The sequence below is a fragment of the Lemur catta genome, chromosome 7 (genome assembly GCF_020740605.2).
Source record: "Lemur catta isolate mLemCat1 chromosome 7, mLemCat1.pri, whole genome shotgun sequence".
NCBI classification, from domain to species: Eukaryota; Metazoa; Chordata; class Mammalia; order Primates; family Lemuridae; genus Lemur; species Lemur catta.
The window spans coordinates 13260816-13287987 of NC_059134.1; the positions used below are offsets into that span (position 1 = coordinate 13260816).

At 45.5% G+C, this 27172-nt stretch overlaps 1 protein-coding gene across 5 annotated transcripts in view; it reads right to left on the reverse strand.

The window, feature by feature from the left end:
* The window catches only part of NTM (neurotrimin), an 883941-nt gene that overhangs the window by 7349 nt on the left and 849420 nt on the right, over positions 1-27172 (reverse strand). For 3 of the 5 annotated variants that reach the window (XM_045555655.1, XM_045555654.1, XM_045555657.1), the window contains 4 exons: positions 13854-13988; positions 11410-11530; positions 6926-7077; positions 4009-4044 (listed from right to left, as the gene is read on the reverse strand). In XM_045555655.1, coding sequence (XP_045411611.1) covers positions 4009-4044; positions 6926-7077; positions 11410-11530; positions 13854-13988 — 444 coding nt within the window. The remainder of the gene's footprint in view (positions 1-4008; positions 4045-6925; positions 7078-11409; positions 11531-13853; positions 13989-27172) is intronic. The other 2 variants (XM_045555656.1, XM_045555658.1) reach the window with 1 other exon arrangement.

Genomic DNA, 27172 nt, shown 5'->3' on the forward strand with positions numbered 1-27172 from the left:
GAGCAACCCTGAGACGCCACCCTGAAGATATAAAGATGTAAGAAGTGATCTATGATCAAATTGCTTTTTGTGATTGAGAGAAGATCTGACGTAAAGGCATGACAACAGAGAAAAGCAAGGAGTGACAAGACCATGTCGTGTGTGCATTTAGAAAGGACAGTCCCTTGGAGTGCTTGCTGAGCTGCAGAAACCAGCCCAGAAGCTAAGGAGGGACTATTTTCATGAATTGTCTCATTCAGGTACCACTGATTTATGAGTTACTGTGTGCCAAGAAAAAGGGTAACTGGAAGGAGAAAGGACAGTTTGAAGACAGCCTTGGAGGGACGAGGCAGTCACACAACTTTTACCCCCAAACACAAGCAAGCAAAGGGCTGCAAACAGCTTCAGCTTAATTGTTCCCATCCAGATACTATTTTCCCTGGATCTCCAACACAAACTGCTTGAAAGAAGGCCAGCTTTCTTCAGTGTCGACATAGGACAATCTGACACTCTGTCTTGACTTTAGCTAGGACTCATCCCTTGGCTTTTCTAGACAGCAATGTTTCCATCCTTCCAGTTAACGAGAGTGCCCTCTGCCCCACTCGTATCCCACCGTGATGAGGGGAAATGCCCAGATGTCTGTACATGTACTCTACACCTGCACTGCTCCGGTCCACTCCCTCGGCTTTAGGACTAGGAAGAGATGTTGACATGCTGGCACTGTCCTCTGTGTCCAGCATGTCCAGCATGAGTTGGGTCCTTTGAGTGTCCAATGCTAGTGCAGGCCATAAGTGACATTTTGGCTATTGGGAAGACAAAAAAAAAAAAAAAAAAAAAAATCCCTGAAAATCCAAGTATGCATTTTTCTCACCCAGACTTTGGAATTTAATTGATCTCTTTGTTAATGATATATTAACAAGAAGCTAGGCAGAGTGGGAAAAATGTTCAAAAGGAAGAAGATGGACAGAAGGAAGGAAAGAATGGAGGGAGGAAGGGAGAGAGGGAGGAAAGGAAGGAAAGGGGAAAGGACGGAGAGAGGACAAAAAGAAAGAAAAGAAAGGAACAAATAAAAATAAAAAAGAACCCCCTACCCCGAGTCTCCATGTCAATATTCAATATCTCTGTTCAATCCATAAAGTGATCTTTTTGCCAGCAAAGCCCATACTTAGCCAAACCCAAGTACCCAGGTAAGCACAGGGCTGCCGTCTGCTTCTGGTGGGCAGAGCTGGGCTGGTTTCATGTGAAGATGGATATACAAAACTTCTAGCAAGAGGATTAAAGATTTTTTTGGTTTTTTTTGCACCTGCTGTTATTTGGACACACAGGTGCCACAGAAATGCTTACTGTTGAATGACTTGGCCTAATTAACCATCTTTAAGCCTTTGCAGGGAAGAACGGATCATCTCTTCTGCTGCAATTGTTTCTTTCTGATATACAGGGTTTACTTTAGTCCCCCTTCTTTAATAAATTGGTCTGATGGTCACTGTGAGGTTCACAGGCATTAATCAGCCAACCTTTCCCAGCCCACTGATACTATCAAACCTGACTTAATGCCTAGAAGATAAAAGACAAAGGGCCAATGGGTAGTAAATGAACAGCCACAGAGCCGCTGAGCTTGCATCATGGCCCCGGCACACTTGCCTGTGCAGAGGCTCGGTGAGGAATGGAGGCCCATCCCCGAGTCCTTATTTATCACTGCGGAGTCCTGCACCACCAAATATTAATACGAGAGGGTGACATGCAATCTGTTGTGTTTGCAAAAGGGAAGCAGAGAAATACTTCAATGGTGGCAGAAAATGCTGAGGAAGAGGGAAATTCTCTTATCAAAATCCTTCTAGTCCATCCAGATATTGGGTAGCAAAATAGCTTTCAATGTCTCTTAAAGCCAAGTGTTCCCCCATCAGTGGAAATTCACGCATTCGTATAAATCTTTCTTGGCATTTCTGAGATAAGATAAGCATAACTTGGGGGTATTCCCTGAGAAAATAGGTAGCTCTCTATTGTACTGAAGACTAGCAAAAGAGAGGGGAAAATGAGCAGAAATGAGATAAATGTGCCCAGATGCAAGGTCTGTTTTCTCTAAAATATTTTTAGTTCTACAAAAGAGTCCGCCAGCTATACTGAAGACCACACTAACCCAACTGTTAGAATGTTCCACGTGTCTACAGGGTGCAATTTCTGCCCTGACGCGTTCCCCTCCACTCAAGAAGGTTGCAGAAAAGAGGGCTTGAGCACATCCCAAGAGTCAGTGTAGAAAGCTGTTGCAGAGAACCTTCCACCCAAACTGAGCAGTTCACAAACGGGGGACATGAGGCAGCCCAGCTGCATCTCAGTGGATGGAGCCTAATAGTAACGTCTCCTGCCCCTAGGCCGAAGCTCAGCCACCAGGTCATTTGATTTTGTTGTGGTGGCTTTCATGTGGGAGATGTCCCACCTGTCAGTTGAGTGCACCTGCAGTTAAACACAAGCCTGTTAGAAACCACCACCTGAGTTTCCAAAACTCCTATTTCATGTAAGAACAAAGATGCAAGTGGTCAGGATTAGCTCAGCATCTTCTGAAAGCACATCGGTAGCCTCGTCTGTCTCGGCTTCAGTCTCCCCCACACCCCTTTACCCTTTGGTCAGCTACTCTTCTGCTCTCTGCCTGGATCTGTGAGTGCGCGTCGCACGGGGCGCAATAGACGTAAGGCGAATTGTAAGTCACGTCTGCACACGTCCATCGACTTCGTTTCCATTTCTTCGTTTCATTCTCCTGTTCATGGCTCATCGCCATGCTACTCTACATCACCAAGGTGAACGATGCAGCCCCAACTCTTCATGATAAAAGTACTTCTCCTCATCTGTCAAACAGCTTCCCGTGTAAGTCCCTTGTCTCTGTGTCCTCCTCCACCGCCCACACTGCGGCCGTCCTCCCGGACGGGGCCAGTGGGCGTGGACGGGCAGGGCGGGGGCGGGGGAGGTGGAGCAGGGTCGGGGTTGGGGGGAGGTGGGAACAGCACCCCTCATCGTCCTCACAGCTGCCCTCCTGCGGGCTGTGGCTGTGGCCAGCACCGCCCCTAGGAGAAGAGAAGCAGTGCGCGTGCGCCAGTTTTATTCCCCCTCAGCCTGGACGCTTGGTCGTGGTCTTGACGAGCGCTCACGCTGGGCCGGGACTCCAGGAAGTCTGAAGGGTGAGCAATGACAGCTGAGAGGTGCAGGAGTCACGGGGGAAGGGGCTGTGGGGGAAGCTGCGCAGGGCCTGGGAGAGGGGTGAGGAATGAGTTAGTGAACCCCGTGACACTCCACCGGGGGCTTTGTCTTTCAGCTCGCATGGGGAGACTCAAAACGCACCTCCCAGTTTTCAAAGCCTATTTAACAGGCATTCTCAGTTGACTGTTGGAACTAGTCTGTGAGGGAGATAAGGCAGATCAATTGCATTGTGTGGAAGAGGAAATTGAGTCTAAATAAGGCTTAGTGACTTGCCCAAGAAAGGAGCACTACTGCAGGCCAGGCTGTGACAAGATCTCAGTGCAGCCCCTGTGCAGCACTGCCTGTAGGCAGCCATGCCCGCCTCCCCCGGGGGAACCTCGTGGAGAACAGGAGACGCCTTCAATGGGGCATGCCTTCCATGGGCTACTCAAATCCTCACATGCGTGGTGTGTGATTCTCTTGCTGAGAGGCATCAGTGGGACTCTTGTTCTGAAAACTGCTCCGTCAGTTGGACTTGTGTTCCTGTGAGTCCAGACTCACTCTCTCAACACTCTGCCTTCATGCTGACCTCTGGCCTTTCATCTTTTAATGCTGTTTCATTTTCCTTCCCCCTCCCCACCCTCCTGGGAGAGTGTGGGCAAGGGATGAGCAGAGATGAGGGAGCTGTCCTTGACGTCTCCCCAGCTCCCAGGAACCCCCTTAGACAGCCTTCCACTGCCATCCTCCGAGCAACCTTACAGAAAGGGAGCCTCAGGGCACGCACCGCGGGGACAGGGAGCGGGCAGGGGGGCTCTGGGAGAGAGGGGAGGGGAGAAAACATAAAGCAAGGAGGATACTGACCTTGCAACAAAGTTGAGCTTGTGGGCTCATTTAGTTCTAAATCAGGTGAGGGACGTACAGGAGAGAAAAATGAGAACAAACACATATATTATATACAGTAGCTATATATTTGTCATATATAGTTTGTATACTGCCTTTCACAAACAGTTCTGGAGGAATGGATAAATAAAGACAGACACAAAAACCAAAGGTGGCAGGACAGGGTGCAGCAGAACAAACACTGAAATGCTGTATGTTTCCGTGCTTGGACGCGACATGGGGAAGTGAGGGAGCTGGACACTCCACACGTTTTCTGGTGCAGATGGAATCGTTCCTAGCTTGTGCCGAGCTGGGTCACTGATTTGGTAACAAAGGCCCAACGCCTCTTTCCAGATGAGATTTCTCTTCCGCATCCCCACCCGCACTGTTTCGCCCTGGGAGACCAAGTTCAGGAATTTCTGATCCCCTGGCAACACGGTAGGGTAAAGGTCTCCCAGAACCACTGTGATTCCGGAACATGGAGCCGAACTCAGAATCCCCTGCAGGCTCTGTGATCGCACAGAGCAGCTGCTCAGAGCCCCATTGATTCATGACAGGAAGGACCGACCTGCCCCCATTTGGCTTAAGTACTTTGAAAGATACTGACCGCGACCACGACGGAGTCTCTTGCACCAGAATTCCTCACTTCTCAATGTCTAGGTCATGTGGACAGAGTGTGTAGTTTATGCACAAGTTGGTGGCAAAATGATGATAATTTAGCTGGCTTTCTGTAACGCCACAGGAGAATGAAATTCATTGTGAAGTTTGTATATTCATAAAAAGTAAAAGCTGCTCTCCAACTTGCTCAAGTCTGCCGGATGGATTTTAATGGGAAATGACATGGAAAATTCCCTAACAAATTCACATTTTTCAAAAGGGCTCATTGATTGTGAGTCTCGCTAATGAATGGAGGAGCCACAGCCATGTCTGGACGAGCCCTGGCGAGAGAGGATGGGTGGAAATAACTTGTCTCACACATGGTGTCTCGCTACCTCCACGGAACCACGGAGCCCAACAGCATTCCTTGTGATGGACTCCTCAGGAAACGGTCTCTCAGCTGAGGCTACAATGTTGAACTGGTTTCTTCTGATTGACTAAATTTTGAAAATGCTGCAAACCTTATCTCCCTCTTAGAGATGCAGCATGTTAAGGCTCTGAGAGCTCCTGCGTTAAAGAACACCCCCACCTGCTCCCTGTTCACAGTCATTTGACCCGGTCTTTCTAAACATATTTGTATACACACTATTGCTGTCTAATGTACTTTTTAGAGAACCCTGGACTCCAGAGAGCTGGCAATGGTAGGAAGGTCCCACGGATGCACAGGGAGAATGCTGGCACCAAGGGGTGGGGGGCGGAGTAGAAGTCGAAGTCTTAATTGCCACACGTGGTCTGCTGAAAAGAGCATATTTATGACCCATGCTTCACTGCTTTGCTTGTCATAAATGCCAGCTATTTCACTCTTAAAAAAGTAAGTTTGCTGCTTCTCCCTATTCTCATCCTGAGATGGCTTAGGGGGAAGAGCCAGGGAATTAGACAGTGATAAAGCCAATGGCAGAACCATTTTATGCATCCAAATCAGAAGAGAAAGGAGGTCAGAGGGGGCTGGAGACCACTGCGGAGGATGAGGACTCCGTGGGCGGAGGGCAGGGCTTGGGACAGTTTAATGGAAAGTGAGGGAGAGCGTCAGATTTGCAAGGCAAGGGAGGGAGCAGCGTGTGCCTTCCTAATCCTGGCCTTCTGTTCATGCAGACAGGCACCTGCCAAAAAGCCAAAAGGGCCTGACGAATGTGAGGGGCATTTATGATCATCCCTGTGTGTGGGATGTCAGACAGATCAATCACTTTAATCACAGCTCTGCCCATTCTGAGCTGCCGGCTCGGGCTGGAGGGCAGCCTTCCCATCCCCGGCCCTCTCAGATAAAGCCAGGCTTTATTTTATGTGCTGGGCAGGAGGCAGGGAGGATGTGATCTGGAAGCAGAGAGGGCACGGTGGAGCAATGCAAGCTGGACACACTGCCACCGAGGGCACGTCGCAGGGGCAGGGGTGACAAAGGGCCCTTGAAGCTACAGGATTGTCCTGGAGATCTCCAAAGAAAAGGAATTTAACTCTTGCCAATTATCTGCCAAATGTCTCCCCTTTCCCTCCCACCACATTCAAGAGTGCTTGTTGACATGGGGGTTTGGGGAACCATTTGAAAAATCCTAAACTCACTGAACTTGGTGGAGTAGGGAGGAATTTGCCCAAACGGTAGGCATCTGCATCCATTAAGGCATGAAAGCCATTGTCAGATGCCTGGTCCTGGTCACTCCCGACGACAGTCAGGAGCAGGGCTCACTGCTACCCGGCTCCCTGCTCACAGAGGACGTGGCACCAGGGCCACAAGGGGGCCTGTGTACTTGCTGCTGCCATCGATACACGGCAGATACATGGTGGAGGCAGGTGTCTTCACGTCCCAATGACTGGGAGCAGTTTGAGACAAGGGAAGATTTTATACTAAAGCAACGAGCAAAATACTGAAATAGTACACGTTCCTCTCTGGGCTCTTGACTATTTCACCTAATTATAGTCCCCACAGTCAGTGTAGGAGATATCACTGAGAAAAAAAATTAAATGTCATTTTTGGCCTCAAAAAGTCCTTTCTCCTGTCTCGGGATTTTTTTTCCATTATAGAATGAAACATGAACTTCTCTTTCATTTTTCTTTTCTCACTCCTGATATCTACTTTTATATGTGTACCAGTTTTCTCTCTCCTTCTCTCTCTCTTGCTCTCTGTGTCTCTCTGTCTCCCCTCTCACCCACCCCTGCCTAACCAACTTGCCAGCAGCCCTCCCAGCCCTCCTCTCCATGCGACCCCCGTTCGCCCCCTCCCCCCACTGCCTCGCCCCGGGCACAGCCTCACCAAACAGCATGATGCTGGCGTTGGTGTGGCCCAGCTTGTTGGAGGCCACGCAAGTGTAGTTCCCATAGTCGTGCTCAGAGACGTTGAAGAAGATGAGCTTTGAGAGGAAAGGTCTGTTTTCCACTTTGACCCCTTTCTTTCCTTCAATCAGTCTGAGATAAACAAGGACAATAAAAGGAGAAAAAAAGACGTGGTTATATTTCTCTCATAGGGAGAAGACAGACTCTGGGGTTAATGATCTCTCATTGCCTCCCTTCTGACACCATCATAACCATATCTGTTCCACTCACCTACACCCTAAGTTCACACACAATGCGTGTCATTGTGTTTCTCTGTCTCATGTGTGCACCTAGAGACGCTGCCATCTGGGCGTCCTACTGCCCTGTACTGAGATTTACGTTCTCGGAAGGCTGGTGCAGCCTCCTCTGCTTGCTTTGTAAACCCGTCAGTCACACCGCGACAATCCCACCGTGTGACATTGAGAACAGTGTCATTCATGCAGCAGGTGCCCAGAGGTGTGGACTTGACGAGGATGATGGTGATAAGGAAGATAGTGACGGTGAGGATGGAGACGTCATGAAAATGAAAAACCCACGATTCAAAGAGAACAGTCTGAGGGCTTTGGAAGAACAATGTTTTACAGGCACCTGAGTAATAAAATTTCTCCTTAATCACGTGAGGCATTTGACAGATCATATTCAATTGTTTGGCTTTGAAGAGGGGAAAATAATGATTTTCTCACGTGGGGCCTGTGAAGGGCTCAGAGGAGTGACCTGCGCAGTGTCACAGAGCATCAGTTTCAAGGGGATTAGAGGCTCCTAAGAGTATGACCCTACAGAGCCAAGAGCGTCTCCTGGATGCCGTGTGTCACAGGGGCTTGCACGGGGCGCGGGGGCAGTGAGGAAATGCCACAGGTAGCCAGTGGGGAAGTTAGATGTACTTATTAAAACCATGATTCTATTACTGGGCAGATAGGGTAGTAAAGAAAAGGCTGTTTTAGGGGACAGGAGGGACATTTCCTCCAGCTCAGGAGTTGTTAACAGCAACTCCTGTTACAATCGTGGGTCTTCACAGACTCGAGACCAGCTCTCCTCCTTGTGAAAACTCCGCAATGTCCTATTTCAGACGACGGGCTTTATGGCAACCCTTTACTTTCCCCGAATCCATTTGTAATCCTTGCCCAGAAGCTGATTCTGTGCTGTGGGAAAGACAAATACTACTATCAGGGCAAAAAAACCTTAAAGAAGCATCTTGGGGAATATGGACACAAACCTAAATTTCCTTTTAGGGCATGGCTGGAGCAGGACTCCCAAGCAAGCAGACAATGTCACAATGGGGATACATTGGAACAGGCTCAGGGGACAAGCTTTGGGGCAAATGGCTGGTATTGGAGTCACCAAACCAAGAAAGACAATATTCAAGGTAAAAGAAGAAAGCAAAGCCCAGCAGGACAACTGTGAGAAGATGCTTTGTAGGCTGTAAAGTGTGATTCAGTAGGATGCATTTCTGTGGAGTCAGACATAGAAGACTCCTGCCTGTCCCTGGGTCACAGCATGATTCTGGCACAGAGGGCAGCTGCCTTGTCATTATCTGAATGCCTGATCTCTGTGGAATTACGGAAAAATTCTCGCCCCAAATTCACAGCAAGCTTGATGAGAAGAGAGAGGCAGGTTCTCACTGGGATTCTCACCCATCTGTCTCCGAGGAAGTCAGGAGATAATTTGGAGGGACTTGCCTTGCTTTTCGTTATGCAGATTTTCCTCTGGGAGCCTTCCTCTCTCAAAACCTAAGGGCAGTGAACTGGCCTGAGTCCACGGACTTCATTGAAATGCTAGCGCTGTCCGAATAGAATGAGACATCCGACTGTGCGGCCAGAGGCCACTTTTACATGTCCTCCTTGCTATGTAGATATTGATCCTTTCGGGGGTGCTGTCCGAAGAAGGCTCTTCACGCCACCCACCAGGAGGCTGCTGTGAGCTGGTACCAGGTATTGATCCTGCTTGCAGTCCTGACCCTATTCCGGGGTGGGGAGGAGGCCTTCACCTTGTAACCGAGTTGTGAATGAGATTCGGCTCTGCAGCAGGGAGAGACTTACCGGAAGCAGGTCCCTGCTTGATGGCCATGAAATATCTTTAGCTAAAAACCGTGCAGGGGCCAGCAGCACTTTGCAGCACTTTGCAGCACTTTGCAGCACTTTGCAGCTCCCGGGATGGCACATTTCGCCCCTCTCCACGTGGCCACACATTCTCCCATCCTGCACTGCTGCCAGGCTTCAGTTTCTTAATGAAGCTGTGGGCTTTCATGGGCTAATGTCCCTGCTGGGCTGGTGGCCCTTGTTAATTACAGCAGTCCATCTTCTCTCCCTTTGACTGATAACACACAGTAGTGTGCAGTGGAGTGGCACCAGTAGCCAAAAGACTTCTGACCTAAATGTTAAGAAAACTGCCTGTCCTCACCACAGAGACTCCTTTAATTTGCCTGGGAGCTGAGTTAGAGCTGGTCTTGCCCCCGGGCAGAGGCAATATGCCCTCCGAGACCTGCCTGGAGAAGGCTGCCTGGCAGGTGCCACTGGCTTGTGACAAGGACCTCAGAGGCAGAGGTGCGGTTGTCGAGCTGGAGGCCAGGTAGAAAGACAACTCCATTCAGTGGGAAAACTCCAGAAATAGAATGGAAAACTGACCAAAATAAATTGAAAGGGGAGATAAGGAGAAGCCATCAGAAGAACTCAGACAAAGAACGAAACAAAACCGCCTGAGCCGGGGCCTCTGAGAACCATCACGGGCCATGCTACTGCACGCTCCCCTCCTGGGGAGATGATGGCAGGGACTGCTGCCCGCCTCTGCCCACGGTCGCCGTGCAAAGAGGCGAGCTCTCGCATTGCTCTCTCACCACTGGCCGTTTTTGCTCTATTCTCCTCTAAGATCTTGCTTTTCCCTCTATGTTGTTTCTATTTTTCTCCCATAAAAAATTAGAGTAATAGGATGCAGCTGATGAATTTTCACTAAGACCCACACAATTGAAGGTTCAGGAACTGACCCTATAGCTCAATCGTTTTTTGTTTTGTTTGTTTTGTTTTTTCAAAAGTGGACCTTTATGTCTCAGTTTTCTTCTTAGTACAATAAGAAGATGGGGAGGAGGGAGGAACAAGTGAAGTAGGATTTCTAAATAAGGTAAACATGTTTATTTATTGCAAAAATACTACGACTCCCTTCTGTCTGATTCTGAATTCTTGGAAGAAGGGAGAAGGCCAGGTCTATAGGAAGAAATTCTTATTTCTTTGTGAGTTTGCTTTTCCTCTTTCTGTCTTAGTTCTTTCATCTATAAAATGGGTACATGAATATAATACCCCTCATTAGAAGCTGTCAGACTGTTTCCTTAAAGATTTTTTTTAAAAAAACAAAAACACTCATTCTAATCTGGAAGGATTAAGATAAAACACATAGTGACTTGGTTCTAAACAGAAGTCAAATTTTGATTCAGAGGCTGCATTTTGCATCTGAGCGACGCATAAGGAGAGAATGAAGGCACGCTGAGGGTACCCCATGCGGTGTGGGCAGCGGCCTGCCTGCTCCTGCCTGGTGCTGCTGGGGCTGTTCTGCTCCTCAGAACTGCCCCTTTACTGTTGTTCCTTCTCAGCTCCTCCACCTGCAGCTCTCCTTCCTCTCACCAACCCCTCACACACCTGGGGACTTGTTTGCATGGCCGCCACCTCCACCTCCATTGTTATGAAAATGTTCTGAGCACAGACAGTTCTGCACATTTAGTTGTTGTTCATCCACCTTAAAATAGCTCTTTGATAACCGTAATTGCCATGTTGCCTGGCTGTACTGCGCTACTGATCCCTGCGTTGACATGCCATTCGATAACTCCTCAAAATGATCATCTCCAGTGACTCACAGCAAATATCCCAACAACGGCTGCGACAATGGGAAGGAAGGGAATAGTCCCCTCTCTTTTCTCCTGCAGTGAAAGAACAACTTGGCCACAAAGGGAGGGCTAAATCGGGTCACGGACTCTCATGCAGCTGCTGATGGTGTCTGGAACGGAAGTGATCCTGCTGGCTAGACTAACTCGTTCACCACTCCCAGAGCTCTGGGCATTTCTAATGCCATAATGCAGGCCCGAGGATGTGTTAAAAATAGCTTCAGACAGAACACATCATTTTCTTGGCCCATAAAAACTCACAGGCCTTACGATGCTCCTGGTGGCCTTTCTTTTGAGATTTTGCTTTCCTAAAAAAAATGCTACCTTTCAGGCCTGCTGGTTGGCAAGTGATAATTTTGCATGGTGACATTAAGATCTAGCTGAAATCCATTCATGTTAAGAAAAAACATGTTTGCATATCCCCCCCCCCCAATTAGATAGGAGGAATTCAGAAGAGGATTTTACAGGAATTCATTTGCAACCATCTGGAATTGAGAACCTGGAAAAGCTTTCTTCTTCTGGGAGGTGGGAGCCAGGAAAGGAATAGAGGGAAACTTTACCTTTTGTCATCCTTGTACCACTGGAATTCTGCTGAGGGTACTGCTGAGGCTTCACACTGCAGAGTCCCCTTCTGTCCCACAGGGACACCTGTACCTTTAGCTTCTGAAATGTATGGTGGATCTGCAGAAAGAAGATGTCCCACAGCATTTTAAAATAAACTTTTGTACCCCCATAACATGCTGAAATAAAAATAAAATAAAATGCACTTTAAGATGAGAAAGCTGCTTTTTCATTCCTCGTCCTACCTCTGCTTACCTGTGCTATCAAATTGCTATACAAGCTGTGCCAGATAATGAAAACATTTTCAACACCATTCTAAGGAAAAGCATGCATTGCTTCTGTTCTCCTCTGGAAGAGTTGGAGTGACCAGATATCAGCATATTTCCTGTTTAAACTTTTTAACTTTCCCAGATGATACACACCTATCAACCCTATACTCCATGGGTTGGCAGTCAGCACCTTTAATCAGGCTTATAGAATTTCTACACACTACGTTCTTGTCAAAGTACACAACTTTGAACTATTCAATTCCCATCAAAAGCTCAGTTGCAAGAAATAATATTCATGGAGAATTGCCTGAAGGATGTACAGATCAGTCACTCTTCTTGGTATTCTAAAATGGATCCCTGAATCAAGCCAGACCAAACCAGACTTACGTACTTGGTCTGCATTCATTTGAAGTCCTCACCAAACTGTCCTGGCATTCTAACAGTTTGCATTGAGGGACATTATGAAAACCACTCACAAAAAACTTGCTGTTCTATTTCATGCAGAAATATTGTACATAATGTTGACTATATCTCACAGTGCTCTATTTGTGGAGACTGTAAAGAGAATTTTCTCTAGGGTCTCAGTACCAGGAAAAGCACTGCTTCTCCTGAGCAACTAATTTGCTTTTATCTTATGGAAAGCATAAATCTTAAAGCAAGTGATGTTTTTCCTCTTTGCTTTAGCAAGGCAAAGCCAAGTTCTGGACCTACACCTGGCACCCTTGTGGCATATAGTCCATGTGTTGTTTTTTCCCCTAGCTTTCACTCATTTCTCTAAATGTATTTTTCCTTTGCTTCCATTTCTTTACTTTTTAGGTTTATTTCAATAAACTATATAATCATCTTAAGTCCCTTTTAAAAAAATTGTGATGTTAAAAAATGGTAACATTGCTATACCTATTTCCTTGCTTTTTAAAGTGCTTCACATTGACTAGGTTTGCACTGTAACAGAAATGTAAAGTAAAGGTTGGGGCCAGGCACAATGGCTCATGCCTGTAATCCTAGCACTCTGGGAGGCTGACGCAGGAGGACTGCGTGCACTCAGGAGTTTAAGATGAGCTTCAGCAAGAATGAGACCCTGTCTCTACTAAAAATAGAAAAATTAGACAGGCATGGTGGCATGTGCCTGTAGTCCCAGCTACTCAGGAGGCTGAGGCAGGAGAATCATTTATGCCCAGGAGTTTGAGGTTGCTGTGAGCTAGGCTGATGCCAAAGCACTCTAACCCAGGCAACAGAGTGAGACTCTGTCTAAATAAATAAAAATAAGGATGGGCATTCACCTAGACATGGTATCATTCCCCTACTTCCATGCCACCCTGCCCCAATTGGGAGGGAGAAAGTCCTGTTGTTTGCTGGTTTAGTTCTTGGGTTGTTTTCTGTTGTGAGACTTCCTGGGATATGCACAGCAGAGAAAACCTCCAGAACGTGGACAGAACTGAGTCAATGAACCTAATGAGGAGCCCAGAGGGAAAAGGATAAAAGAAAGCTGGGAGGCTGGAGCAGGATCGATGTCAGACAGAGCCTGGGTGGCTGACAAAGGAGAACGAGGGTCCATGGTAGTTGCCTCCAGAAGTTTTGGATTCTGCACCTCTATTAGTAAAAGTCAAAAATTTTGATACACTCCTAAATATCAGTATGCGTATCCATTTGTATCAAAATTGTGTATGTATATGGTGGACATCAACATCTGTAACTGTAAAAAGATGAAATATAATAAACATACTACAAATAGGAGAGTTCTAGTATTTCCTTCACATACTCTAACGCATGGTTTGTTCTCCCTCACGGAGATGTCTGGTCTGGAGACGGAGAGGCTCCAGGACAACTGCATCATGCGAGTAAATTATGGGAAAAATTAGGATTTAAAGACACGTCTATATAAATTATGCATTTAATTCCACTTAGTGATCTCTCAGCCATGTAAATCAAGTTTGGCATTAAATTACTTTCAGCTACTGTTTTTTTTTTTTTTTTTAAAGGTGACCCTGTGGCACCTTGAGATGTCAAAAACCAGGGTTTGGAATTGTTGCTCCTGAAAGCAGGGCACGGAAAATCGTGATGCATTATTTCCTGCCCTGAGTCAGCAGTTGGCTTTGCTAACTGGCTCTTGGTTGTGGCCATGACAGCAGGCCAGCCTCATGCACACACGGAGGGACGGGGATGCGGACACTCACAGTTCACGGTGACCTTCACTCTCCGTACCACTGGTGCAGCCACGTCGTTGGAGGCACTGCACTCGTAGTCCCCTGACTGCTCCCGGGTGATGCCCTGAATTTCCAAGTATTCATCTTCACTCACAAAGCCAACAGCTGCGTGAGAAGCAATAAGGTGTGGTGAAATGCAAGGAAAAGGGACCAGAGGTATAAACTTAGAAAACAAAGTGTAAAATTGTTACATCTGCAGAGAATTGTGCAGCCCCTTCCATCACCACCTTTTCCTGGGATCCCAGGGGACCAGTGGGAATGTCTGTGTTCCTCCCTGAACTAAGCAGACTGCCTAGGGAGTTACTGGTCCTTGATAAGTGATTAATAATTTGGACATTTACATTGCCTGAATCTTACCAAGCAGTCCTGCTCTGGGATCCGAGTTAGGCACCTTAACTCTTTCTGATCTCAAGGTATGATTTACACAGAGCCTTGAGTACAGAGTTGATGACTGGATCCCCGAACATAAATTAATTCAAAATGCCACACTAGAACTGTGCACACCCATGCACAGGAGCCACAAAGGCAATGGAAACACTAGCAAAATAAATTTAACTTTCTGTGTTTTGATTTAGACAATTAAGTGGATAGGCAGAAATCAATTTTCCAGACTTTGATCTGCTGAAGCTCTTAGGCACGAGATCCTAAATGCAAACCAACAGTGGGACTTGGCACTGGATGCCTAACCATAAGCCCAGCAGAAAGTGAAGTCAGAAGACAGGGCTGCAATCTCACCCTGTCACGTAATCATCCTGAGACTCGTTTTCTCTAGTGAAAAAGTATCAGTAATAACAACAATCGTCCACCTGCCAGACCTCATGCCTGAGGTCTGCCCATGAGCATTCAGTCTTAGCCTCCTTGCAAATATAGTGAAGAACAAAGATAACTGCTTATACCCTGGGTAGTCCTCTCTCATCTGTAAAATCTGGATAAATAGGATGACAATATCCTAAACCAGGGTACAAGGGGGCACTATTAACAATTATTATGGGACAATAAGCATAAATTGAAACTGTCCTTAGCAATTGAGAAACATTTTCCCGGGTATAATACACATATAGTCATAATTCCTAATACCTCCCAGGGCTATTGAGAGAAACAAATCAACAACAACAACAAATATATACATATATATATTTGAAAGCACTTCAAAAACAGTCATGTGCTGCACACCTGTTGATGTAGTTGTTAATCCTCTAATCTGTCTGAGGCACAGATTGAGGTGGAAGGAAACTGTATTAGTATGAGTGGCCCAAGAAAGGGAAACAAAGGAACATTTCTGTCCAAGTTATAAAACCCCTCCATAGTGACATGTTCTGCTGACCCAACATATGCCAATGATAACTATAGACACTACTATGTTGCAAAGAGTGATATATGTGGTATGTAAGGTATGGTTGTATTTGTTCCAAGACAGTGTTAAGGTCACCACTTTTGTCAAGATAACAACAGTAACAATACCAATAGCAACAATAGCAAAACATCTGTCTGGTAAAGAAAGGCTGCTGTCTTGTCCCACTCTGCCAGCAGGCCTTGGTCATGGTGCCTGTACCACCATCTGTAATAAGCCCAACCGCAGCACTTCCTCATAAATCTTCGTGCCATATGGAACATACACTATATATGTACAGAAACTCTCTCGTCTCTGTTACATACAGCAGAAAAAAAATCCAGCCTCTATCTATTAAAACAAGCAAGAAAGTATTAAGTTCACAAGACAAAGAAGGAACATGTTAGCTAGTAGAAAACAAGGCCCAAAAGTCCAAGATATGGAGATGACAAACAACCTTAATCCAAACAGACTCCTAGTTCTTACCAGTAAGAAACTTCTAATTGTCTCAGTAGCCTTTATTATTATTGTTTCATAAGCATTTTCAGGGGAAAAAGTACTAACCTTGATTTGAAGGAGGGTGGAGGAAATGAGAAGAGGTTTAAAGGAAGAATTTGCAGTTCCTCTTACGCTGTCGTTGTTTGTTTGCTACCAACCTCAAGCCTACATGTGTCAGATCCTTCCCCGCTAGAATGCTATAATTACTGTGCAAAGCATCTCGGACACCAGTGTCACACTTAATATTCCCATTAATTTTAAATGGTAGTCCTTGGTACATATGTGTGGCAATTGGTGTCATATTTTAATTAGGCTTGCCCTACACCATCTGAAATTAATAATAGCTTGAATTACCAGTGTAATTTATAAATTAACAGTGCTGCAGCATTAGGAAGTAAATTAGCTCTGGACAGCTGTTCTGGACTGAGCTCCAGTGTCGGAGCAGTGACTGGTAGGACCCCAGGTCTCCTGGGAGGCTGTGTATTACATCACCAAAGCAGGGAGACAAAAAGCAAAGATTCTCTGGGTCTCTTGTTCTCTCCAACTAAAGTCCATGCATGTGTTTTAATTCCACTACCCAGATATGCTCTCGTGTGACCTCAGTGAGGTTTAGAGGAGTCATCCTTTGATGAGCTTGATATAGAGACATCCAAGTGGAAAAGCACATTGTCCTAGACTGAAAGTCAAGTACACGAATATTAGGGCAATCACAATCAGTAAGTCATGTGCAGGGACATAGGTGCATTGATGTGTGTGCAGGCTTGCATGTTCGTGGCAGGTGATCCTTCTGTAGGGAAGGCAGCTGGATGGTTCACGTTTTGCGGGAGGCATGTGGTCTCCCCTGATCCAGATCTACACCCAGGGGGAGGGGATTTACACTCAAGTCATTCTGCAAGAACTAATGAGGCTTCATCTTAGCATCATGTGTTCCCTGGACCAAATGTAGCACTATAGAGAAACCACAGTGACTCCATTGCTCATCAGTTCTCACGTGCGTTCTTTCTGATTAGATTGGCTAAGGAATGTGAAAGGTAATTTGTATATAGTAAAATGCTTTGTAACTTTTAGCTATCATTGTCATTATTGTCCCCTTATTCTCACACATTTTTTCCTCTACTACAGGCACATGTGGCAAAAGTAGAAAGATGACCAGTAGATCAGTATATACATAACAAACTAAATCTTGAACCACCGGAAATGAGGTTCCTATAGGTGCCACTTAAAGCAAACAAAACAAAACAAAACACATTAAACTGAAATCCAAATTTCTAGAGTGAATGAATGAAGGAAAAGTTTTTATTTAACAGCATTCGTGCCATGGCTATAAAGTGATTGGTGCTTTATCAGTAGTGGGAAGAACTTACAAGGCATATTAGAGAAAAACAAACCCAACAGAGGAGACTTTTTGACACGCTGAAGGACATTCTTGCTCAAGAGACACCAGTGAGGAGGAGGCAAGCCGTGAAAAGCAGCTCTTCCTGGTCAACAGCTTCTCATTTGTACGTCTGCCTTCCCTTTTTCTAAAGAGAATGCATTCTTGGGTGGAAATGACATACTCATTAAAATGCCCCCTTCATCACGGCACACCTCTGCCACTTCCTCTTCTCCGCCACATCAAGCACTGACTCCCTGCTTTGTTATCAAAGCTCCCTAAGTAGCCCAAGTAGCCCGAGTTACTCGCTCAAGTTCATCTTGTCTCAGCGACGTGGAGGAGGCAGCTGTTCATCCTTGTAAAGAGCGAAGGTCTGGGACCAGATAAGCCAATTCTCTACCCTTCCAGTTCCATGGCGTGGGAAGTCCCCTGACTCTTCAGCGGCCCCATGGCTCCGTGTGCGCGAGGCAGAAGAATACCACCCACTTCTAGGGCTGCTGTGAATTGCATGCAGCACGTGGAAGGCGGCCGTGTGGCGAGCGCCGCGGGGTAAGTTCTCCGTTAGAGTCAGTCCCCGCACATCACTGCCACGGCTGCCACAGCCCTCACGCCAGGCCATGCTATTTCTCGTCCTGGACAAACACATCGATTCCTTCTTCACAGATTGTTTTTGTCACCCAGAAAGCTGTATCCTTCCTGTCTACCTAAGAAAATACCACTTTTCTTTCAAAGTTTAACTTTTCCATGAAACCTCTCTAGTATGGTTTAAATTGCGCCTTTCAAAAAAGATATGCTGGAAGTCCTAACCATCACAATGTCGTCCCTCAGAATGTGACCATATTTGGACAAAGGGTCTTTACAATGGGAGTCAAGTTAAAATAAAGTATTAGGTAGGGTAGGTCCTAATCCAATATGACCGGTGTCCTTGTAAAAAGGGACAAACAGGCACAGAGCATGTGCAGTGTGCAGACACGCAGGGGAAAGAGCCACGTGACTGGAGTGGTGGCTCTGCAGACCAAGGAACACCAAGGGTCGCTGGCGAACCCCAGAAGCCAGAAGAGGAAAGGGAGGGTTCCTCTCTATAATGGTAAGAGAGAGCACAGACCAACCAACACCTTGATTTGGGACTTCTAGCCTCCACAACTGTGAAATTTTGTCACTCTAAGCCACACAGTTTTTGTACCTCGTTACAGCAGACCTGCGACACTAACACATGCCCTTTTATCACCTAACTCTGGCACCTTGGGATGTCCTGGCCCCTCATTGGATGTTCAATTCATCTAGTCTTTAAAATCATAAGTGAATGAAACCAAGGAGCTTCAAGGGACATTAATGGTTACATAATGCTATAGTTGCTCTACTAGAACATAGTTTGACTGCAGTAGAATTTACTAGAATAGTTGCTTAAATTATAGATTTCTAGGTCCCACCCATACCTACTAAGTCAGAATCTCCTGTGATGAGTTTTAATAACTTGGACGATAAGAGACTCCCCTGGGGATTTGGGGACAGTTGTGACCACATACCCAGCTTGCTTCACTGCACTGCTCTGGCTGTCATATTCCATTTAATGAAATAGCTGTGCTCCTGAAGAGCTGGAAATTCTCATGTACAAGCAAGTTTGGGAATTAGTGGTTTAGCTCAATCCTCACATTTTTCATGTGGGAACCTGAAACTTAGAGGAGTCAGTGGTCACACGTCTGGTTAGTGACAAAGTACACCAGGTCTCCTGATGTCAGCCCACTGCTCCTGCAACTGTAATAGCATTTCTAATACCTGTTTTGTGCTATGCACACAGGTCATATTTTTCCAATGTGATTGAAGCTCCTCAGTAGCAGGAACCATATCTTGGACGTCTCTGGCTCTCAAGGAACCTAGGAAAGTAGTTTACATAATTTGAGAATTTGGCACCTTCTTATTGCTTAACTGACTGACTGACAGACCAGAACAACAGGTTAGATTTAATCCAAAAAAGTCAGGAACTCCTTGTTGCTCCCCTAACCCTCAATGGCTCTAGTCCCAACAATGCCACTTCTGGTTCCTGGCATGGTATTTGTGTTTCCTGACTTTAAAAAATATCATCACTATTAGTGTTCTAACAAAAAAGATTTTCTTTAAATATGTGATTTTAAAAGGTTTATTGAGTGTTTAGTATAATTTACGTTTAGTCTAGGGGCAAATTATTTCTTCAGGGAAATGCATCCTTAATTTAAAAATGTAGATCAATGAGGAAGTATGATTTATGTAACAGAAATTTGTTTTACAGCCAACTTCGCAGGAGCACAGCTATTTCATTAAGTGGAATATGACAGCCAGGGCAGTGCAGTGAAGCAAGTTGGATATGTGGCCACAAGTGTCCCCAAATCCCGAGGGGAGTCTCCTATTGTCCGAAGCGTTGAGCTCAGCAGTTGGTAACTAACTGAGGGATGAAGACTATGGTAGGTAAGTAATACCACTTTGGAAAAGAAGACCCCACATTTCTGAGTTCTTAGATTGGGCATTAAAATCTATATAACTGGAAAATAATAATAGCCACAATTATCATTTTTATCTTACCCAAGAATAAGCTCGTCAGGAGAACAGCTGTAGCTCCTGCAGAGGAGGGGACACAGCTGTCTCCTTGCTTAATATTTTTATGGCATGTATACCAGCTGAGATAAAATCATTGGACGTCAGAGAGTGGAAAAAAAAAATAGATAACCTAGAATTCCAGAATTGGAAGGAGTCATTTTTAAAATTTAGCTCTGATACTATGGCCAGCAAAGTGCCATTCCCGTCTTAGACTGGCACCCCAGCCACGGTGCATCTCTGTCCTCTCAGGTCGCATCAGGATCGGGGACTGCAGTCTGCAGGACAGCTCAGCTGGTGTCCCTTCTGGAGCAGTTATGACAGCAGATGAGCACGCGAGGGTTTGAGATTTGTCTGGAGGGGGCATGGTTTTGTTCAGATGCTGGACCACAAGGTGGACAAGAGCAACGGGGTAGAGGTGGGACTCCTGCCCCTCAGCACCAACTCCTGCAGGCCCGAAGGTCTGATTCTGAGGTCTGATGAAGAAACTGGTTAGGGCCGGAAACTGAAGATGTTTTCACGTTTTTATGAAGGACTTCGAGGCGGATGGAGCTGCAGTGAGATCCGGGGTCAGCGCCTGCCGGTGAACTAGCGGGGAAGGCTCCTCTGCCCGCACCGCCCAAAGGCCCAGCGCCGCCTGCAAGCGCCACCCAGACAGAGCCTCGTCCCACGCTGGCAGTGGGGGCTGTGTCCAGGGCATTAACATAAGAGGACTTGCATTTAAGCACGCAATCGGGACTCCAAGAAACACCCAGAGGAAGCTGTCAGGGAAAGCTGAGGGTTTCCAGGCAGGCGATGGGCCCAGGAGCCACCGTGAGGTGGGATTCATGCCGTCCTGTGCTGCCGAAGGGGAAGAGGGCCACATGGCCACACACGTGACCCACACGGCAGCATCTGCTGCAACAGGGGGAACTGTCAGTGCTGAGAAGTGTTCCCACAAGGTCCTATATATGTTGAATGATCTACGTGGAACAACTTCTGAGGGCCTGGTACCAGGCTGGAGGAGAACGGACGGCGGAGGAGTCGACAGTGGCTGTAACCGTCACTTCCCTCTGGCTGCACCGCGGGGCGGTGACGAAGCCCAGCATCCCGCACCCTGGGCCTGAGGCCGCACTGGCCGCTGGTTCCCTTCCCCGTGCCCCGGAGCCCTCTCTTGTAAACGGGGAACATAAGATCACCTTATAGGATTATTAAATAAGTAAGTATATGTACAGTACTTAGGACACGTTAACCTCTCCATAAATGGTAGCGATCGTGACCATTATTGAAACCCCAACTAAGCTTGAACACATTTTGATGTACAAGATCCTTGATACAAGAAATTCTCGATTCAGAAATGAAATAATAATCAGATCTAGGCTTTGCCAGAAGGAACTTAATAAACTTTACAAAGGATTCACCACAGATCCTTTAACTAGAAAGCTCTACTGTCTTCACTTGAGATAGGATTTAGTTTACAAGAAATACAATTTCTCAGGATCATTTCTTCTACAACAGCAGGTATAGCTGCAGAGCCCAGGTGAGCTCTGCTGAGGGTTTGAGAAATGTCTGTTATTTCACAACTAAAAATAAATGAATATAAATATATTTATATACACATATATATGTAGTATACATATATGTATGTTACACATACTTGCTTGGCTTTTCTTTTGGATACAGACAGCATAGCTGACAGGAGGGAGAATCTGATGCTCTCTCCAAGAACAGACAGATTTAAAAGCTGTCTTTCTTAGGCAAAGTTCTGGAGGGCCCAAATCTACTTTTGCCTGTTGTAACACTGAGCTACAGGCTTTTAACAATTGCTGTCAAACATAGGGACCATCTTCGGGCAATGGGACAGGCCGATTTATTCTAAATAGGTGGCTCCCATTATAAAAAAGAATCTTCCTTAAACAGGTTCTCGATGGTTGCTAGGGAGCCAGGAGCCAACGTCATGGAGTGTCCGTGCAGCAATGTCCCTAAGACGGGGTCTCCTTGCTGGTCTCAGATTTCTGTTTCCCATGGACTGTTTTGTGCCTGGGCCGTTTCTCTCACCATTCCTCTCGGGGTGCCGTTGCCCTTTCTGTCGCTACGTAAACATTGGTTATCACTGAGCTCCTCCATCTCGTCATAGCTTCTTCTGTGCCACGTCCTACACACAGAGGATAACATTCTCCACACAGCTTTGATGCTCACTATACCTTTTGCTTAAGGTAGAAGTGCAAACTAATAGTTCTAAAATTAATCTATTAACCTGGTTCTATCATAAAGCAATAAATATAGATTCAGCAAAACTATACAAACTGATGCCAATTATAAATTGCTTGAGCGTGCGTGTGTTTATACATGTATGCATATATATCAACAAAGCATTTATCATAGAACTGGCATATATTAAGAACTGACTTAAATAGTTTGAGCTGAACATACGTATATGTTTGAATACGGATGACTATGCATATATAAAATGTAATATTTTATAGATATATAGAAAGGGAAAAGGAATTCCCTTTATTTTTTGATTGGTAAATTTTCTTGGAGTAATAATTAGCTTTATAATATAGAGAAGCTGCAGCCTAAAATGTAATTATATGAAAATGACCCTGTGATCTTCACAGAGCCAGGCCCTGTGCATTTCTGAGGTTGATCCCTTCCCATAATGACAGGACATTAGTTTTCTTCGCAGATGAGGCTTCAGGACCTGGCATGGCCCTGGGAGCTGGGTGCTTTCTGGGAGGCCTGGCCGCTCAGTTTTGCACGCAGGCCCTCTATTACGGGTGATGCTATCAAAGTCAGAAAGTACACAGCTGGGTGTTTGGAGTTTGCAGCTTGATGTCTGGAAGCCGAGTATTTGCAGTAGTGCAGCTGATGGCTGCTAAAAAAATGAAAAAATAAATAAATAAATCAGCTTTTGATTTGTAAACTCAGCCAATTTGATCTGAAAGACATTGATAAGGGATAAATATAGAACTCTGCGGTGTCATATTGCCTCAATATCTTGGCTGTTTGCTTTCTCTTTTTCTAAATCTCTAGTGATATAATCCAGTGCTGAGTGCTGATAAATAAATGTGAAGGATGTAATTGCCTTGAAATTCCTTGTCCAGATTAATTTCGGGGAATTCTATTTACCTAAGAGGGCCCTAAAGGGTTAAGGTTCTTCTGACACCATCACCCCATGCTCAGATAAGAAGCCGCCTTAACTGCCTGGATCCAAACAGCCTTGGGAAGTAGGGCAGCCTATGATTTAGCCAGAAGACACTTTGTAGAGCAGGGATTATTAATCTGAGAATCTTAGAACTCCAACCCCAGGGGTTTTGAACCTTAGTAAATAATGTGTGTGTGTGTGTGTGTGTGTGTGTGTGTATGTGTGTGTGTGCGTGTTTTCTCTAAGGAGAGATTCTACATCTTTCTGAAAAGGGATCTAACAAAACAGATTGATGTCCACCTTGCCATGGTCCTTTGGACCATCCACAGCAATGGTACATAACCAGCCCATACCTCTGCAAAGAAAAAAAACAACTCCTCAAAATCCAGCTGATGATAGCAAGAAGAACATCGCTCTTGGGGTGAAGCAGAGCCTTATGTATGTTTCATTAGGGGTTTTGTGGAGTATGGGAAGTGAAGTAACTTATAAATAATCCTTTTGAAGAACAGGTAATTCTGATCTGGGAAATTCTTTTTTCACCTAAAGGGGGAAGGTCTTTTCCCACCAAAGCTTAGGTTGAAAGGCATGGAGTGTGCAGGGCGCTGCCCATGCCCATGGAGGCCCATGCCCACCCGGGGATGAACCAGAACCTTCCCGTGCATGGGGGGATGGGGGAGGCAAGGCTTTCCCTTCACAAATGGCATCCTCAGATGCAGGCCAGAACACGGGCTTTCCTGAAGGATTCCATTTATTACTGACGGTACCAAGCAAAACTCTGACAAGGCGACCACTTGAGGGAGGGAGGGAGTAGAAAACCTTGGATGGGTCAAATCTATAGTTAAGATAATCTAATGAATAAATTCAGATCGGATTCTGAGAGAATACTACACAGGTGCTATCAATATGGAGACAGAAATGCCATCTGTGTATTTCCAGCTGGCATGGAGGGGACACACCAGCCCATGTGTAAAAGAGATAACGGGGAAACCAGACAGACACCCCTGGAAGCCCACAAAAGACCCAAGGGATCCGGGTGGGGTAAGACCGTCTGGGCCTGGAGAGAAAGGGAGACATGAGCGAAAACCTTTGTAATTGTCATATTTATAGCTGTTGACAATGAAAAAAAACAGAATCTTTGTGAATCATTCTCAAAACCTCCCCACACCACTGTGACTCCTACCACAGTGGACTGCCTGAACCACGTGTCCGGCTCTGCACACTGGCTTGTGAATGCATCACCCCTCTGCTCTCAGCTTTCCACTTTGGGGTGGAATTTGCACCCACACAAAATCTATTAAAAGAAAGAGTGTATGGAGAGGAAAAGAAGAGCTGGTTTACTCTTCCGTTGCATACACTACTACTGGTCCCTTCTACTCCTCTTCACATAAACTCTAACTGTGGGCACACACCCGGGGCAATCTATTAGAATAAGACCTGCATAAACAGTGTTCCTGAATCCTGATTATGGCTATTTCTCTTAGGAATTAGGTAACCTTGAGTAAGTCACTGAGCCTAAGTTCCCTCCTTAGTAAATGTGGCTACTTTTTTATATTCATTGCTTGGGTCTGAGAATCACATGAGAGATGTTGTGCAAATGCATGGAAGAGTGGGGGACACACAGGGCTACTAGGTAAATTTTAGGAGAAACTGACTACAGGAAGAGTTTGGGACACTCAACCCTTGAATAACGACATCTCATAAGGTCCACTCCTCTACTGCTTCTCCCCCTCCCCCGGGTCAATCCGTACTTTCAGATCCCATTCCTACGTTGTAAATGACCAGTTGTACTCATGATGGACCCAGCAGCGTCAGCATCCCGGGAGGATGTACAGAGCTCTGGGCCCACACCTGGCCACTGAGTGCCTCTCCTGCGTGTCACAGACACCTTGGGCTGAGTTCATCATCTTGCCGTCAATCCCAGTACAACCCCTGCCTGCTAATCTCTCTTGGTGGCATTGTCAACTCTCCATCTCCTAAGACAAGCAAGAGAGTCGAGAGTCCGGGGTGGGCTCTCTTTCCCTCACTCCTCACCTGCATGGGCAAGTGCTGTTGTTTCCACTCCCCACACAGGCTTCCACCTGCTCCCTCCCTGTCATTGCTACTGTCTCAGTTCTGGCCCTCCCTTATCTGATCTGGAGTATTACAATATCCTCTTCGCTGTCTTCATGCGTTCTGCTTGCTCTGTTCATTATTACCAAAATATTTCCAAAAGTAAGAGCCAACCTCCGCCCCCCCAACCCCCCTGCTTCAGCCCTTTCACTGCCCTGCTCGGTGCTGTCCTCGGCGTGGTGTGCAGAGACCCCTGTGGGCGGCCCTTGTCTGCCTGTCTGGGTTCTTCTCTTAGCAACTCTTTCCCCTACACCCATGGGACACACCGGCAAAGTTCCTAAAAAGCTACATGGTGATTTACCTGTGCCTTTGTGTATCCTCCTTTACTCACTTTCAAATGTCTATGCAACCTTCCAAACCATCTCAGCTACCACTGCTATGAGAGCCCTTTCTTCACACTAAACTTCCTGACTTCCTCAACACCCAGTTTATGTATCTGTTTGTTTCTACTTTTGCACTAATTACACTGCATTGTTATATATTTATATATGTTTACCCCACTGGACTCTAATTTCCAAGAGAGAAGAGACTCTTTTAAGTATCTCTGGATCTCCAATATCCATGGCAGCGTTTAGCACACAGTAGGCATGGCATGATGACATGGTCAAAGACTGAATGAATGAACTCACTGACTATAATTTTGATGGCTATTGTAGCCTATCATAAGGAACTATTTAAACCTTCTTTGCTGACTTTTAAGAAAACAGATTATTTTTAAGGTGTGTGTGTGTGTGTGTGAGAGAGAGAGAGAGAGAGAGAGAGACAGAGACAGAGACAGAGACAGAGACAGAGAGAGATTGAGAGATACAAGGCTGGACACATATGTTTGTTGGCCATTTTTCTATCTTCTTTTGAAAAATTTCTATTCATGTCCTTTGCCCACTGTTTTATAGGGTTGTTTGATATTTTCTTGCTGATTTTCCTGAGTTCTCAATAGATTCTAGTTATCAGTCCTTTATTGGATGTGTAGCATGTGAAAATTTTTTCCCATTCTGTAGGTTGTCTGTTTGTTCTCGTGAAAGTTTCTTTGGCTGTGCACAGGCTTTTTAATTTCATCAGGTCCCATTTATTTATTTTTGTTGTTGCTGTGATTGTCTTTGGGGTCTTCTTCATAAATTCTTTGCCTAGGCCAATGTCTATAAGAGTTTTTTCCCACATTTTCTTCTAGAATTCTAATCGTTTCCCACCTAAGGTTTAAGTCTGTTATCCACCATGATTTGATTTTTGTGAGAGGTGAAAGGTTTGGGTATTGTTTCAGTCTTCTACATGTGGATATCCAGTTTTCCCAGCATCATTTATTGAATAAGGATTCTTTGCCCCAGTGGATGTTTTTGTCTGCTTTGTGTAAGATTAGATGGCTACATGAGGATGGTTTTATATCTAGATGCTCAGTTCTGTTCCATTGGTCTGTGTTCCTGTTCTTGTGCCAATACCAAGCTGATTTAATAAATGCTCAACATCTCTAATCATCAGGGAAATGCAAATCAAAACCACAATGAGATATCACTTAACCCCAGTGAGAAGGGCCTTTATCAAAAAGTCTAAAAACAATAAATGTTGGCATGGATGTAGAGAGACAGGAACACTCATACACTGGTGGTGGGACTGCAAACTAGTGCAACCTCTGTGGAAAGCAATATGGAGATACCTTAAACAGATACAAGTAGACCTACCATTTGATCCAGCAATCCCATTATTGGGCATCTACCCAAAAGAACAAAAGACATTCTATAAAAAAGGCTTCTGCACTCAAATGTTTATAGCAGCACAATTCACAATTGCAAAGATGTGGAAACAACCCAAGTGCCCATCAATACATGAGTGGATTAATAAAATGTGGTATGTGTATACTGTGGAGTACTATTCAGCTATAAGAAACAATGGTGATGTAGCACCTCTTGTATTTTCCTGGCTAGAGCTGGAACCCATTCTACTAAGTGAAGTAGCCCAAGAATGGAAAAATAAGCACCACATGTACTGACCATCAAATTGGTTTCACTGATCATCACCTAAGAGCACATTTAAAAATAACATTAGTCGGGTGTCAGGCAGATATGGGGGGGAGGGGATGAGTGTATACATACATAATGAGTGTGATGCACACGGTCTAGGGGATGGACACGCCTGAAGCTCTGATTCAGGGGGGAGGGGGAACAAGGGCAATATACGTAAACTAAACTTTTGTACCCCCATAATATGCTGAAATAAAAAAGAAACAAAAACAAGGCTGGGCACATAAAGAGACCTCTCAAAATCTCCTGTGGTTAAAGAATGTTATTCCACAT